This window comes from Vulpes lagopus, chromosome 2 (assembly GCF_018345385.1).
Source record: "Vulpes lagopus strain Blue_001 chromosome 2, ASM1834538v1, whole genome shotgun sequence".
NCBI classification, from domain to species: Eukaryota; Metazoa; Chordata; class Mammalia; order Carnivora; family Canidae; genus Vulpes; species Vulpes lagopus.
The window spans coordinates 150,676,096-150,693,673 of NC_054825.1; the positions used below are offsets into that span (position 1 = coordinate 150,676,096).

Genomic DNA, 17,578 nt, shown 5'->3' on the forward strand with positions numbered 1-17,578 from the left:
AGATGATCCCTATCAGAAGGGGATCTACCCTCAAAAAGGTCCTATCCCGGAGACCTAGAGTGAGAGTTATTACAAGTGGATGTCATGAAGTGGAATCATGCAGGAAATTTGGAAGCACAAATCTCTTTTCACATGCATCATCCCACAATGTTCTCAACCTGTCTAAGCAAATGCAAGTGTGATCAGCAGTGTTTTACAAAGAAGCACTCATAGTATAGACCTGTCCCCACCCCATCCTGCACAAAGGAATTCTGGACAGATGTGAACTCTTTTCTGTACTAGAGATTTGTTAGAAAGACACACTAATGTTCTAGTGATGGTTAAAACAGGGATTACAGGGCAGCCCCGGTGGCGCAGCGGTTTAGCGCCGCCTGCAGCCCAGGGCTGATCTGGAGACCCTGGATGGAGTCCGATGTCAGGCTCTCTGCATGGAGCCTGCTTCTCCCTCTGCCTGTGTCTCTGCCTCTCTCTCTCTCTCTCTCTCTGCATCTCTATGAATAAATAAATAAAATCTTAAAAAAAAAAAAAACAAATCAGGGATTACAGGCAAAACCCAAAAACTTGCTGGTTGTTCTTGATAAATCTCAAGTTGGGCATAACTATCAAGTGTACTGTGTGATGATTAAGAATGCCAGTTTGTGCAACATGGGCAAGTTGCAGTTTGATGAGAGGGAAGTATGTTAGGTTCATGCTTTCTTCTCTCTCTTTCTGCCGTTTGCCAAACCCTTAACTAGAACTTATATGTACTAGGCACTAAAGATACTAAAAGTCAACCTGGTCACTGCCTTCAAACTCTCACAGGATTGTAGGAGGAGAAACTCAAGTCAGAAGAGAATTGCGATGTGAATCATTCAAGCAACAGGAAACCCAAAATTTACTTATACTGTAAAATCTATTGCCCAGGGGGCACCTGGGTGGCTCAGTCAGTTAAGCATCTGCCTCTGGCTCAGGTCAGGATCCCAGGTCCTGGGATTGAGTCCTGCCCTGCATGAGCTCTCTGCTCAGCAGGGAGTCTGCTTCTCCTTTCCCTCTGTTGCCTCCACCTGCTAACCCCCCAACTTGTGTTCTCTCTCAAGTTCCCTCTCTCAAATAAATTCTTTTTAAAAATCTATTGCTCAGGGCGATCCTGGAATGGGCTGTCTTGGTTAATAAAATATCATGGTTAATAAAGAATGGCCAGGTGTTGCATATACAGACCACTTTCCCCAGAATTATAACAGGGTACAAAAGAAAGGAACCAATGTTTGCTGAGCACCTACCACCTGCCAAAATAAGGCACTTCACACATACCATTTTGTCTAAGTTTCACCACAATACTTAGAGGCAGATATTAACCTTGCACCTTTATACATAAAGAAGCAGAGACTCACAGAGCTAAATGATACATTCAAGATCAAAGGGCTCATAATCATGATCCAGTTGATCTATCACTAAACCCCGTGCTCTTACCATATCACTTTTTATGATGGTAAAAACTCCTTGAATAGTATATGCTTAGAAGCCATCCACAAATATTTGCTGAATGGATGTTTTGACCAATTAAATGAATGAATGAATGAAGTAAGCTCTCCTGAATATAATTTGATCTAATCTTTTGTCATGATTCAGAAATTAGCTTAAGATCTTGCTGCACCTCGGTCATAATGAATATCCATTCCTTAATGATAGAGGTGGCCTAATTTTGTACAGTTTCTCACAGTGTGTTTATGCACCTTTATTAGTTTTGCTTTGCTCTACCACTCTTCATGCCATTGTTTTTATAAATTCTTTAAAATCAACTCAACTTTTATTCTTTGAACAAAATGGTATACCCCTATGATAAATGGAAAACCCGTATCACTGTTACTAGTAAATAGAAGATATAGCAAAAATAAATGTGATGAAAGCAGTATTATTAAATTCTACCCAGATATCTACAGTATCTGTCTGAGAGCTTTCTGTTTTATTATAAGGAGAAACAGCCATTGTTTGGAGGTGTGAGAGCCTAATTGTAAGTTATATGTTACTTGGAGGATTGAAACAGAATTGAAGAGGAAATAAATTCCTCTCTGAATAATTCAGTTCCCTCAGGCCTTAATTCTACCCTCTATAAAATTATTTTGCATGTTTCATATGTGCCTCATGTTTTGGGAAATACTGTTGCAGTGGAAACTATAGATTTTTAAATCAAACATTTAACTGACTCTGAATTTTAACTTTACTAATCGTATGTCCTGGCATGAACCTCTTTGAGCCAATTTCCTCAACTGTAAAACAGTCATAATAATAATACATATTTCATGGTTGTATTTTCAGGATTAAGTGATGTAGTTATAAAGACTAGGCCTAACACAGGGTGGCGGGCAATGAGGAGGACACTTGATGGGGTGAGCACTGGGTGTTATATGTTGGCAAATTGAATTTAAATTTTAAAAAAATGAAAAAAAAGAGGATAAACACTTTTAAAAAAAGAGCCTAGCACAGTACCTGGTGTATAATAGGTATGCACTAAATCTTAGTTCTATTCTTCCCTTCTCCTAATTGACAGAAAAGAAGAAGCTTGTCCAGTGGGTTTGTATTATGCAGTGGTTAAAGGCACTTGGAGCTTAGCAATACCTAGGTCTGATCCTGGCTACTTTTCTGTGCCTCAGTTTCCTTTTCTAAAAAGAAGATGGCTCTGCTTTGATGACTTTCTGGGAAGACTGAATGAGACAGTGTGTTGGCAGAAGACTAACACATTGTAAGAGCTCAACAAATGGTAATTCTTATTACTACCACTCATGAGAGGAGGTAGTATTTGACAGGGATGATATAATTTGATCCATATGGAGAAAATGAGCCTGGATAATAGGAGGCAGGATGGCAATGGGCTGCACTGGTGGGGTGTGTTGAGAGGAGAGAAGTATCTCAAAACAGCAGATCAGGAGTTCCACGGTTGCCCGGACAGACCAGGGTGCAGGAGGGAAAGAAGCTTGAAGGAGTGCCCAGCTGATGGCAAGTGTCCCCTGGGCCACAGGGATGGGATGGGCCTCCTCAGCTCCCACTCTGTACAGAACTGAGATGTAAAGGCAGACAGTGGGAGAATTTCTTGTGTTTTGTTCAGCTCTATTCACAGTGACGGTCCCTAAGGAACTGTACACAGTAGACTCTGGCAGCAATGTGACCCTGGAATGTCACTTTGACACTGGAGATCCCGTGGAACTCAGAGACTTAAAGGCCAGTTTGCAGAAGATGGAAAACAATACATCCTTGCACAGTGAGAGAGCCACCTTGCTGGGGGAGCAGCTGCGCCTGGGGAAGGCCTTATTCCATATCCCTCAAGTCCAAGTGGCGGATGCAGGGCAGTATCGCTGCCTCATCCTCTATGGAGTCGCCTGGGACTACAAATATCTGACTCTGAAAGTCAAAGGTGAGTTGTTTCAAGGACTGGAATCTGTGGAGGCATTAGTGCAAGCAAAAACCCAGAGGATGGGGCAGGCCTGGTGGCGCAGCGGTTTAGTGCCGCCTGCAGCCTGGGGTGTGATCCTGGAGACCTAGGATCGAGTCCTGCTTCTCCCTCTGCCTGTGTCTGCCTCTCTCTCTGTGTGTCTCTCATGAATAAATAAATAAGAACCTAAAAAAAAAAAAAAACCCGGGAGGATGGTTACAGGGAAACAGGGCTATCTTAGAGAAAAACAGAAGCACCTTCCCAGAGAGATTTTTTTAGCATCTGAATATAAAGCAGCTGACGTGAAAGGAAAATAGGGTCAAGGAGTTGCGGGAATGTATGGATCTAGAGGGAAGGCAGGAAATGGGTCCCTGAAAGACAAGAGGGTGCCAAAGAGAAGCTTTGCCTTGCTCAAGGTTCTCCCAAGGATCAACACTGACTCAATCACTCAGCTCCTCTTTAAACCATGGTTTGCCGACCATTAATGGATTAAAGTATCAATTTAGTGAGTAGCAACTGGGTGAGTGTCTTTTTCCAAATGAATAGACATGATCAGAAGGTGTCACATAGTAGGGGTGAGTGTCATTTTGTGAAACTCCTGTTTCAGAGGAGCGCGTGTTTGTGTGTGTGTGTGTTGGATTGTGATGTAAAATATTATTTTTCTCACTCTGGGTCATAGTCTAAAAAGTTTGGAAAACACTGCTCTAGTCCAAGCTTTCCATATTGCAAATGAAGCAGCCGGAGCCCAGAAAAGGGAAGGCGGGAGCTGGGGGAGCCCAGGTAAGTCAATAGCTGTCCTCATTCCTCTGGGTTAAGGGCTTTCCTCACCACAACACAAGCCAAGAACCTAAATCTGAAGAGAATCTTCAAATTTGTGTTTGTTTTGGAAAAAGACCATTTTGGGAAAGACCTGCAAGTTTATAAGACTTTGCCAGCTTGTGTTTTTCAGCCTGCTCTGACTGTTCTGGGTTTTCTCTGTCTCCTCCCAGTCCCACTCGTGAAGCCTCAGAGGATCTGTTCTGTCTTCTGGAAAGTCCATAGACTTTGGTCCCCAAAGACCATTGGTTGACCTTGGCAGCAATGTTGTGACTTTGTGATCTGACACAAAAGAAGGATAAATCAAGAGGGTGAGACATGAGGGTGAATGGTGTTTTCACCTATGACCTTGGGCAGGTTATGTCACCTTTACAACCTGACATTTTTCTTATTTGTAAAAGGCTAGCCACAGTAGCACCTACCACAGAGGATTATTGTAAAAGTTAGAAGAGACAATGAACATAAAGAACTGAGCATGATTCTTGGCAGGTGGTGAGTGTCCAGAGAGCTGGTTCAAAGACTTCCTCTCACCCCAAGACTCAATGAATCATCAAGAGAGTCATTAGTCTGGATGTAATTGCCTTCTGTCTTAATTGCATTTCCTCCATCCAGAACTGGGATGAACTCCAGAACTTTGAAGTTAGTCTGATTTCAATTAATGGGAGGAAAGTGGGCTCTCCATTCTCATGATCCCTTAATGTATTCAGTATCTGCACCCCTAATTTACCGCCTCCATGTTTGTTAACCTCTGTTTGCATCTAGCTGTATGCATCTAGGGTCTCTGTGCAACTCAGGGGCCCATCCTGCCACTCTCTCTCCAGCAGAGGGCTGCCCTTCATTCCTAGGAAGCCACTCTGCCAGCTTCATCAACTGGAGCAGAGATGGCTCAAGTGTGGAATCGGTTTATTCTTTAAATCATACTTACTTATTCTTTAAATCCTCGATGGCTTTCCAACTACAGCATATGAGGATCACAAGACTTTCTGAGAGGTTGCAGGGGCACAGGCAGTTTTAGGAAATGAGTTTCTGATTCTTCATCTTCCCCATGTATTCTTTTCCCAAAATGAGTGTGCCTGAGAATAAGCCTTCCAGGCAAGGCTCTAGGGGTTCCCCTAACACACTTCCTCTTTTATCATTGCCTTCTTCCACTTCATAAAAAAGGGTGCCTCTCACCCATCATGAATGTGGCACATTGCTTGGAGTGTAGAAAACTTCCATAGTGCTAAGCGATTAGAAGAGCGATTAGAAATATTGATACCTTATCAAACTGTAATGACTAACAAATCATCCTGCAAGATAGGTGATGCCAAATTCTGTTTTCAACAAAGTTGAAGGAGGCCCTAATACATTTAAGAGCTGATGGTAAAATATAAAGTAGGTTTCTTTTTTTGCTGTATAAATTACAAGGCTTTTAAGAATGCAATGACATCATTATAACAAGACTGCTTCCACTGGCACTAGTTTATACGAGTAAGTTTCCTTAGCCCTTCTTGCTGTAAAAGTGGAAAAACTGAAACAGAATCGAAGCTGATCTTGTATCATTCCAACCACAGCCACATACATCCTCAGATTATGAACAAATCAAAAAAGAGAGTCCCATCCATCCTCTTAAGGGATACAGTTCCAGAAAATTTTATCTTTTATGTTTAATCATTATCAATATTCATAATATTTTACATTTTGATTTTACATGTGCTAATAATAGAGATTAGATTTCAGTGCAGAAGGAAACTTTGAACACTTGAAGCCTGTGATCATGAGTGAAACAATCCCAATAAGCTAAATGTATTTTGTTGTGGGCAAAGAAACATAAGGATAAGCAATAAAAGAGCTTTCTAACATATTGAGTTAGGATAAAATCCTATAGAAAAAGTGGAATGGGAACTGAGGCTCATGGAATGGTACGGTATGAAACAGAGCGTAAAGCTCCGACCATTACGGGACAATTTTTATATGTATTTTTCCATGGTTGGTGGTGTGTATAAAAGATACCTCCTTTGATACCCAGACAGCATTAGGTACATATGTAAGAGCGAAATCATTGTTTTACTTAAAATATAAATGTTTATAAAGCACTAAACATTATATATTTTTCCAATATAGACACTTAGGAAAAATTTTAAGAACCAACCTAATAAATGTGTGAGAGGATGTATACTGTGTCACAACCTTTTAGGAGGAATGCAAGCAAAACCAGGAAAAGTTCAAGACCATCACCTGAGAGAATTTTACCCTGATCAGGGGGTCTCAGGAGGAAGCGTAGGGCATCTGGCTCCTCAGTTAGGATTTGCTTCAGTGAAACAGGACTGGAGAAAGGACGTACTTTTTCCTTAAAATGCCTGCTTGATGACATGAACTTGAAAGTAGGTTTATAGCACCGTCTTTGATATCTGGGTGGCAGTTCATATTAAATACAGGGGAAAGAGGACTAATTTTTCAAAAGCACAGGAAAAGCAATACTAGGTAGAATGGCTAGAGAGTCTAGAAGACTTGGGTTTTTTTTTTTTTTTTTTTTTTTTTAAGATTTTATCTATTTATTCATGAGAGAGACAGAGGGAGAGGAAGAGAGACACAGGCAGCGGGAGAAGCAGGCTCCCTGTGGGGAGCCCCACGCGGGACTCGATCCCAGGATCGAGGGATCATGGGATCCTGAACTGAAGGCAGGTGCTCAACCACTGAGCCACCCAGGCGCCCTAAGACTCAGGTTTCTGGCAGGCAGCTTGCAAATACCCAACTCTGAGTGACCTGCAGAGGGAGGGTAGGGAGCGTGGCTGAAGAGAAGAGTCCCGGGGCCCTGGAGAGGCCAGAGTGCCTAAGCCCACAGGCTGACCTCTGGCCCCTGTAAAGGATCCCAGACAGACCCAGACAGACACAGTCCTGAGAACAGAAGGGCCAGACCTGCCTGAAGGCACTGGCTGGACATGAGGAGGGGGATGGGAGAGCGCCAATCCACTCCTCCCCCTGATTGGACTGAGGCTCACAGAAGCATTTCAAAGCAAAGAAGAGGCCCCGGCTATATGGAAGTCCGAAGCAGGACTTAGAACAGAGCTAGGAGGCAAAAGGTTTCCATTTTCTCTCACAATGGCCTTCACCGTGAGGAAGAGAAGACAAAGGACATGGAGAAGAAACAGCCCAAGGGAAGCACTGCAGCCTTGGGAGGACACAGAATAGCTGGGCTCTGGACCTAGAGAAAACATTGGCCTAACGCACTTCTGGGGCTAAATCTCTCCCTTCCCTCCTTTGGGGAAACAGAAGGTCATAAGGAAAGCTGGAGTTAAGACAATTATGTTCTGAATTCTGCAAGCTCCTGGATGGAAGGAGCTCCTGAATATCTGACCTGTCTAACCCGAGGTTCCTCCCATCTAATGGATGAATTGGGAGCAAGTCTAAAAGACTTTCTCCAGCGATGACTAGAAACCCACCTACATTCTGGAAGACCAAGGCATGTAAAGCTACATTTTTTCACCTTCATTGCCATCATTCTGATGATAAAGCAGATGATACTACCAGCAGCTTATATCTATTTCAGAGATGCTAGAGTTGCCAGTGGCCTAGGGATCCCACAGTCAGAGAAGACCAGGAAAACCGAAAGGGTTCCAACCAGTAGAAATTTAAATCCAAAACTGGCGTGTCTTTTAATAGAACAGCTGAGTAGTTGGCTGGGGAAAAGGGAGGCAAATCAGCAATTAGCAATAAGGAGAAGCTGCTGCCCGCACTGGACTGGAGGGAGTGGGGGAAGGCAGGGGAATGGAGCTCAGGGCCTATGACAGATACTAGCCGCACAACGGGCCCATCCAGGGGTAGCAGGAGCAAGGAGGAGCTGTGGCTGCTGCTGGAAAGCCTGTCTCAGCACAAGCATGGGGGAACATACCCTAAATTCTCCCTTCTGTTGGCCCTCAAGACTTCCTACCGTGCCTCCTGTTAGCTGTCAGGATCCTGGGAGATAAGGTCTACAGGAGTCAGCCTGCATGCAAGACAGAGCAGAGAAGAAAACTCAAAGGCTGGATCTGAGGGTAGACAAACCCAGGACCCACACAGCGTACATCCTGTGCACAACCTGCTAAAATGCAAGCTGAATGGTAGTGTAGCTGACTAGAACTGTAACAGACTAGACGACTAGTAGTCGTTGAATCAGGGCTAACAAAGGATGATTGATGGTCTTGGGTCAACCAGGAGACACAGTCTCCAGGTGCCAACAGGGCTGTTATAGCCAACCTAGCTGGGCCTCCATCATTCATTTAATAAAAGTAATCTCATGACTTTAGACTACATTCAAACCCTGCGTCGGCCTAAAATGTGCTCATAGGAAGTACTCAGCCACACTCTACTTCCTTCTGCTTAGGTAAAATCTGGAATACAGGTCATGTTCTATTAACAAACAAAGTGAATCCAAAGACTGATATATGCAGGACTCCTGGGTGGCTCAGCGGTTGAGTGTCTGCCTTCACTTCAGGTCATGATCCTGGGACCCTGGGATCAAGTCCCGCATCAGGCTCCCTATGGGGAGCCTTCTTCTCCCTCTGCCTATGTCTCTGCCTCTCTCTCTGTGTCTCCCATGAATAAATAAATAATATCTTTAAAAAAAAAAAGACTGGTATATGGAATTGGGTCTAAAAATTGTCCTGTGAGATACGGTTGAAGGAAGTAGACATATTTTATGCAGAAGGAAAAGACTATATGGAGCTTGCCAATTATCTTCAAATACCCAAAGGATCATATGCAACAGCTAATAATGATTGCTAATGTTAATTGAGTTTTTACTATATTCTAGGCATCTTACTCATTCAATCATCCTAACATCTCTGTTAAGGCCAAGTATGATACTTGTTTTTTTTTTAAGATATTATTTATTTATTCATGAGAGACACAGAGAGGCAGAGACATAGGCAGAGGGAGAAGCAGGCTCCTCGAAGAGAGTCAGTGTGGGACTCAATCTCAGGACCCTGGGATCACAACCTGAACCGAAGGCGGACGCTCAACCTCTGAGCCACCCAGGTGTCCCCATACTTGTTTTATAAATGAAAAACCTGAGGACTTGACATATCATGCAATCAGCTCTTGGCTCAAGTTTTAATCAAACCACGTTCATAACTACTATACTGCTCTAATGTTGTCATACTAAATCAGACAATTACTAATGGGTTCGAGCTTCCAAGAAGCAAAGTTTGACTTGGCAGAAAGATGATCTTTCCAGTAAAGTTTAACTTTCTTATTGTCTAATTATGGTAATGGCTGCTCCTGGAAGTAGGAGCTTCCATTTATCAATGTATTTAGCCAAAGTCTAGTTATCTAGCGGCTTACCAATATCAGAAAAGAAGTATTATAAAGATAAAAAGGGACATTTCATAATGATAAAGAAGTCAATATGGCAGGGAAACATAATGATCCTAAATGTGCGTACATCTAACAACATAACTTCAAAACATATAAACAAAAATTGACACACCTAAAGGAGAAATAGATCCACAATCATATCTGGAGATTTCAGCTCATCTCTATTATAATGGATAAAGTAAGCAAAAAAATAGAAGAATTGTGTAAACACCACCATCTTGGTCTAATTGACATATATTAAACATAACATATATTAAACATAAACCCAACAACTGCAGAATAGGAAGTTGGACTAGTTTGAATTATAAGATCCCTTTTACATCTGAAATTCTAAAACTTACTCATCTATTCCTAAGAATATCCCCCTTGGTGTCCAGCTTCCCCATTGTGTGTGGCTAATAATGATGTATTATCACCCACTTCCCAAACTGCATAAGGCTATGGAGGTATCTTTAATATTGGATACATGCAGGCTATGAGTTCCCATCCCTTCCCCAAGTCTTAATGGTTCTTTTCGTTGAACATCTCTCTCATTCCTCATTTATATATCCCAAATTACAGCTTCGGCCTCCCTCCTGATTCCTGGCCCTCCTACCTCTGAAATCACCTCCAACTTGTCTCCCGAGATCAGCCTCTTATTGTGAACTACCCTGTAGGAATGGGCCAAACCTTCATATGCAACACATTGTTCCTAGGCAGCCATTTATTCTCCTCCATCCCCCCCACCCCAAGACCCTAGAGCTTACAGGAACAATCTACTCTATGGATAAAGGATTTTAAGAAGACACCAAACTAAGGGAAAATAAGTGTAGATAAATAACATTAAATGAGAAATAGGCAAGTCCTCAAAATGCATGCTTCAGATACTGTTGAATTGCTAGAGGTTGATCAAAATTGGCTTCAAGGAGACTGGTAAGTCTAACCAGTTCAAATCTTCGCTAGGTTGCTTCAAAATCTGATTCTCTTTATCTTCCACTAGTTCAGTGTACCCCTAAGTCCCCGGGAAAACATATCCCCCTTCCTGTGTCTTTTGCTCCATCCCCAAGCTTTTTGCAGTTACATCGACAATCATCCTCTTATGATGATTCCAATACAGAATTCAGAATAACGTAGCCATGAAGGGCATGAGCTGGAGTCCCCCTCCTCACCCCAGATTCCAGCTATTTCCTTATTTACAAAATAGAGATATGGATTTTACCTATCTCCCAGGGTACTTGAAGAGTTTAAATGAGGTAATATATGTTAAAGAGATAGAATCAGGTTTTAGAGCCACTCACCCCTGTTCCTCTCCAAGTCCTGGACCAGGTGAGCTCTACACACAAGAATCAATAGCCAAATGGGAAATGAACTCCATTTTTTAAATTAATAACTAGACAAGCACATGATTTTCTTCTTTTCCCTCTCCCAACTTCAGGGCTTCTCTTTTTTCTTGCACACTCATCTTAACTTAGTGTTTAGGGAGAAAAGAGCCTAAAGTTATGCATCTATCCAGTCTCACTGATAAGAGAGTCCACCCCACCCACCCAGTTCCTGGAAGCTGGAAAACTGTGAGCAGGAAAGATGTCAGAGTTTTTTGAGGCAGGCAAGCCAGTCAAGTATGCTTTATCACATGGAGGCAAGAACTTCAAGAGAGGGCCACAGACTGTGAACCGCATGCAAGATGCAGTCACCCAGTCCAACGAACCGTGACCCAGTGAGCATCTTCGGCTATAATAAATCAAGTTAGTAACTCATGACACTGAGATACAAAGGGAGGTGCTCAAGGGGCAAAAATTGTGAGAGGGGCTTGCACATTCCTTTCCCTCCACGGTGTGTACAATTACAAGGCACAAAGCTTAGCCCCTAGCAAACCCTTAGTACTCTATGCACATTTGGTGCCTAACAGCCTTCCACATGGCTGTTATCATGATTTTCATGTAAAATTGCTTCTCACAAAGGGTGTACTTGTGTATACTCTTTCCAATAATTTTAGAAAAAAATTGTTTCATCACACTTGTGCCATATATGCAATCAAAATTCTGTTTCTTAAATATTTCCTACCTAATGAAAACAAGTACTCTTTTCCTCTTCCCTTCACTAAAAATCAACAGGTTATTTTCCATACTCCGTTATATCTGCATATGTTGTTAATATTTATTTTTCGGCTATAATCTAAGATAACTCTGCAATTTGTCCTGGCGTCTTCCTGTTGTTTTCATTGTTACTTGTATGCATTTTAGATCTCAGTTTTCTAGAGGGCAGGGAGCCACGTTTGATGAATTCACTCAGCATACACTACACAGAAATGTGTGTGTGTGTGTGTGTGTGTTAGACAGGAGAAGAAGTCATAAATATAGCCAATTCTTGACTACTTATAGACAGAATCTAGGTCTTTAATTTTTCTCCTCCTAATCTCACTTCTAAGGAAAGGGGGAAATGGGAAGAGAATTTTCTCCTGTAGAAAAAGCAGCAAATAAGAATGTGAGCATTATCTAGTGATTTTATTTTTCATCCTCTCTTTTCTCCAGTCCTCAGCTGTGAGATAATTTACAATAATCTTGTAAATTGGAAGGAAGCCACAGAGTGTGGTGGGATGAAGCCCTGTTGAGATTTGGAATCAAGCGTCCAATGTGCAGAGACATTGGCTTCACTAGTTATTAGCCCTACGAGTCTAGGCAAAATACTCAATCTCACTTCAGCTACCTCCAACAAAAACTGGGAATATCAACAATGCCAGTTTTGTTATACTGTAAGAATTAAATTAGTGTAAACAGCGTGATATCAGAGACAAAAGACATGTATACAAAATTAACACTGTTATTGGTTCACATTGATGATGGTAATTTTGTTCCTACCACATGGCATTGAGTACAAAGCTGTCGAGGAATCAGAAAAGAAAGACTTATTTCTTTTTCTTCTTGTGTTATCCAGCTTCCTACAAGAAAATAAACACTCATTTCCTCAGGATCCCAGGGCTGGACGAGGTAGAGCTCACGTGCCAGGCCGAAGGCTATCCCCTGGCAGAGGTGTTCTGGCCAAACGTCAGCGCCCCTGCCAACACCAGCCACACCAAGACCTCCCAAGGCCTCTACCAGGTCACTAGCGTCCTGCGCCTCAAGGCGCACCTGCGTGGGAACGTCAGCTGTGTGTTCTGGAATGCTAACGTGAAGGAAAGTACTTCAGCCGTCATTGACCCTCATGGTAAGAGCGGCCCACGCTTCCCAACTCCATCAGTAAGGATTTAGCCAGGAAACAGAGGGCACATGCATACTGCGTACTTGGAGGATAGTGTGGTAAAAGGTCTATTTATGAAGGTGTGGTCGGAATTTAGAGAAGCTACTAAGGATATTGCAGGACCCTGTGGCTTCAACAGTCAGAGGAGCAGTCGCCACTGTTGGAGTGGTTACTGGATCCTGGGAAAGGGGATGGTAGGGAAAGTGCCCCTGACAGCAGCGGTGGCCTCCAGGAGAGGGACGCTGTGGCCTGTAGCAACTCTGGACGGTGGAAGCCCCATGAGTGAACTCGCAGCTTCATTCTCTTCCCACCCTCCAGGCACCTGCTGGTGCCTCCCACTGGCTGAACCTGGCTGGAAGCCAGAGAACAAGGGCATCCACGGATGTGTTCCATTATGGTCAATCTCTCAGAGTTCAGAGCGCAGTGTGGAAGTGTAGAGAACGGATCTGAAGAGGAAACAGAAAGTATCCAGCATAAAACTCATCACTGTGACTCAAGCTCAGTGCGGGGAGTGAGCAGGAGGAAGATTACTTTTCTGGCATTGCTGACAGTCAAGTGGTAATGGGGTTTTCAAGGAAAACTAGCTTTTGTAAAAATCTTTCGGAGCCTTTGCTGGCTATAGTAAGTCCCATACTTTAGAACTTCATACACCAGGACAGTTTCAAACAAATTTTTGGAGTCTGTTTTTTATTTGCCGAGTAAGAACATTTATTTGCCACGTAAGAGTGACTAACATCTAGTATCAACGTCCTTTCGTAAGAGATAGGTCATTTTATCACCAAGCACATCAGAAGTTTCCTAATGCTCCTATAATTAATTTCTGCAAACTTTGTGGGCTTAAGACAACATGAATTTATTAGCTTACGCCTCTGAAAATCAGAAATCCAAAAAGGGCTTTGCTGGATTTAAACCAAGGTGTTGACAGGATGGTAGAGGCTCTAAGGGAGAGTTCACTTTCTCATTTTTTGCAGCTTCTAGAGACCACCTGCATTTTTTGGCCCATGGTCCCTTCCTCCACCGGCAGAGCCCACAACTGCATCACTCAGACCTCTGCTTCTTGTCATCACATCTTTCTTGATTTCTCCTGCCTTCTTCTTGTAAGGACCCTTGTAATTACATTTGGTGCCTTCACCCAATCCAATAATTCAGGTTAACTTTCCCATTTTGAGGTCCTGAATATAATCACCTCTACAAAATCCCCTTTCCCCTGTGGGGTAACACATTCACAGGGATTCAGACATGGACATCTTTGAAGGGACTCAATATTCCGCTACCATCCCAGCAAAGGATATAATCTCCAAATAAAGAATAGTCCCTAGTACTGCTTAAATTCAACTTTATAGAACATGTACTGTGTTGTCATTGTATTTCCCTTTTTGCCTTTTGTCTTAGTCACACAGAACAGAGCCTAGGACAGGAGCTTGTGTAGCATATGAGTATTTAGGTGGTGACCTCGGGAAGAAGGGAGAGGTTTAGGAGATTCAGACAGGGAAGAAGGAAAAGTTAGTCTAAGGTAAATTATTAGAGTTGTTGCTGTTGGTAAAACAGGAGCTCAAATACCCAAGGACCTCCTGGGAAGTGTCCAGACAGCTTCCTAAGATGCCCACTCAAAGCACATCAGGTGGAGGTCATCTGCTTTCACCCCTACTGTTTGCACCCCACCTCTCCTCCCTGTGAGCTTTGCAGGTATGTGGGCTGAGTGAGCTCCCCCCAGCATCTGCAGTATCAGAGGCATTCCAGGGCAGAAAGCAAAATATCCATTTGAAGTGAACGAAGTGAGTCAAAGCCCACCTAGACTTTCACTGAGCCACAGTGGAAGTTGGAGGTGAAGCTGGGAAGCAATGAGGCAGGAATTCAGTAGTCTGTCCCTTGCACTGCTCAAGGCTACCTATAACCTAAGTCCACGTGACTGAGCCTTTAGGCTGGGAGGCAGCCATGATCTTTTCAAAAGACTTCAGATGCAAGAGTTCATAGAATAAGCTCCAGCTCCTGCAGCTGCAGTTGATCCCAAGCCATAATTGATCTTTGATATCTCTCTCATCCACCACACATTCTAGATTTCCCTCACTCAGCCCTTCAGGTGGAACAGCTTGCTTCCCTGGGGGTGGAGAGGAGGCTGGTGACTCCAACTTTCAACCTGAGCCTTTAGTTGCCTTGCCCTGAACAGACCAAATTGTCTTAATTGTCTTTTCATTGTTATTACTGACTGTGGAAGTCACACAAATCAGAATCTATGAATCCCTGAGTTCCAGACATGGTCTTCCTTGTCTGCATTAGGTAGCAGCATTCAAGTTCTTTTTGGTAATCAAGAACGATCACTCCGCCAGTACAGACATTCTTTTCTCTGCCTGCCAGTCCACAGCAGGTAGAACTCAGGCTGACTGACCAATAGCTATAACTTTAGATGCGGTAAGGACAATCCCTTGGTAGAAGGGTAGATATATCCTTGCCGCCAGGAAGCTGGACCTTTAATCAAGTAGTGCCTAAATTTATGGGGATAAGAAGCAAACATTTCACAAGTGGGTCATTGGATATGGTGAGAAGGACCAACCTTCAGCATTGAGGAAGCCCTGGCACAGAAGCAGCTTGTGCTTGAAGTGAGATTGTCAAAGAGAAGTGAATCAGAACCTGACGAGAACCATCCATCATTCAGCCACATTCAGCCCTCGCTGAAATCAGTGGTGGAAAGGACAAGTTAGGAGCTAGGGCTTCAGAGATATCTGATCCATCTCAGATTCAAGGACATTTCCATCATGGACTGGCACCAATCTACAGACAAGACTGAGAACTTTAAAGTGACTCAATGCCCAGCTTGTCATTAATTTCCCAGGATCTTCTTCCAGGGGAAAAAATATCCTCCCTGACGTAGGCTTCAGGGCATCCAGCTGCATCATTGTCATTGCCAACTCTTTACTTTCCCTCTGATCCACACTTTACTACCCAATTCCAACACTGGAGTTAGCCCATCTTCTTCCCAATGGTTGTGATGAAGTAAGGAGGTAAAGAGAGGAGTGTGCTAACAATCTTGGTAGAGATGAAGCCATTAGAAATGCCTCATTTTTAGGGTCAACTTTGGGTAAAAATAGTGATTTGGCAAGCTCCTCTTTCAATATTCTCTACTTCTCTCTTTCTCTTTTAAAAAAGATTTTATTTAATTACGCATGAGACACACAGAGACTCAGAGACATAGGCAGAGGCAGAAGCAGGCTCCCTGCAGGGAGCCTGATGCAGGACTCCATCCCAGGACTCCAGGATCACAACCGGAGCTGAAGGCAGATGCTCAACCACTGAGCTGCCCAGGTGCCCCTACCTCTCATTTTATCACAGTGAAGATCCCCGGACTTGTCATCTTATGAAAATTGAGCTATAGCTAATTCATACTAAAACTTTAGAGGCATTTAAATGCTAACAATCACAGGGGAATTTATTTTTCTTGGAATTGCTTACTTAACTGTCCTTTGCTGTGTGGAATCTCCTGCCTGGTTAAGTGCAAGGCAATAGTTTGGATGAAATGTGGTTTTCCAGAAGGGTCAGGGAAATAGGGGCCTGGGTTATGTGAATTTAGAAATAACTAGAATCTAGCCTTTGCACCACTGATTATATCAGTATTTCTTTTTCTTTGTGGTAGAGAAGTGGGAGCGCACACTGACCATTCCTCTGGAAACTTTGAACCAGTGAGAAGTTACAAATGAAGTAAGGTGGCCCCTATTTCCGTGGAAGCCAATGTAGCTGAATGCATAGTCAACAGTCATAGGAGGGGCCTGTGGGGCCTGCATCAGCTCAGGATCTTCTAGGATATCATTCATAGATGCAATTGGCAAAGAGGTAAAGAGATCTTTGTGCACTTAGAGATTTTCAGCGTAGTTTTACCCATCCTTCCCAGAGTTATATCCATGCTACTACACCCTAATATCATTCTTGGGCTCCAGTCTGCAATCCTTCCACACCATGTGCTCTTTGAACTTGCTTGCACATTTCCCCTCCATGATTTCTTTGTTCAGCCAGTTTCTTCTGCATAAAATATAATTATTCACCTTATTTACCAACTTCAAGCCCACCTTCTCTCCAAAGCAACTTTGATAACTTCACGGCACAAGGGGTCTTTCCCTTATCTCTCCTCCTAAGACTGATTACATGTACCATGATGTTGCTTGCCTGTGACTGTATGTGTCTTTTGTCTTTCATTGCTATTTTATTTTCCATGTGCTCATATGGGTCTTATTTATACCCAGACCAAAGTGAAAACAGAACAGTCTGCCCATAGTAAGTCCTCAATAAATATCAGATTAATGGGTTGGAAGATTAGTTTTGTAATCCCAGTCCCATTATCCCAGCCACCAGACTGTGTGGGCTGCCGGGTCACAGCAATCAAATGATCCCCTAGTTGGTGGTCCAAATACCAGCAACATGGGATCCCTGGGTGGCGCAGCGGTTTGGCGCCTGCCTTTGACCCAGGGCGCGATCCTGGAGACCCGGGATCGAATCCCACATCGGGCTCCCGGTGCATGGAGCCTGCTTCTCCCTCTGCCTATGTCTCTGCCTCTCTCTCTCTCTCTCTCTCTCTGTGACTATCATAAATAAATAAAAATTAAAAAAAAAAAATAAACAAATACCAGCAACAAATGACCAAAGTCACACATCCTCTCACAGTTCCTCACTTCTATTTCTCAAAGCAATTTTTAAGTTGCTTTATGACTGTCCTCTTTATACTCATTCTCATTAGTTGAGCTGCTCATTGCTGACTTCTGTGACCCACCACAAACTTCTGCAGAAGTTAATGAATAAAGCAAATACGGCAATGACAGCCTG

The 17,578-nt window shown here is 43.1% G+C and overlaps 1 protein-coding gene across 3 annotated transcripts in view; it reads left to right on the forward strand.

The window, feature by feature from the left end:
• Nucleotides 1–17,578, forward strand: part of PDCD1LG2 (programmed cell death 1 ligand 2) — a 58,457-nt gene that overhangs the window by 20,074 nt on the left and 20,805 nt on the right. For all 3 annotated transcript variants that reach the window (XM_041743878.1, XM_041743877.1, XM_041743879.1), the window contains exons 3-4: nt 3,083–3,388; nt 12,467–12,736. In XM_041743878.1, coding sequence (XP_041599812.1) covers nt 3,083–3,388; nt 12,467–12,736 — 576 coding nt within the window. The remainder of the gene's footprint in view (nt 1–3,082; nt 3,389–12,466; nt 12,737–17,578) is intronic.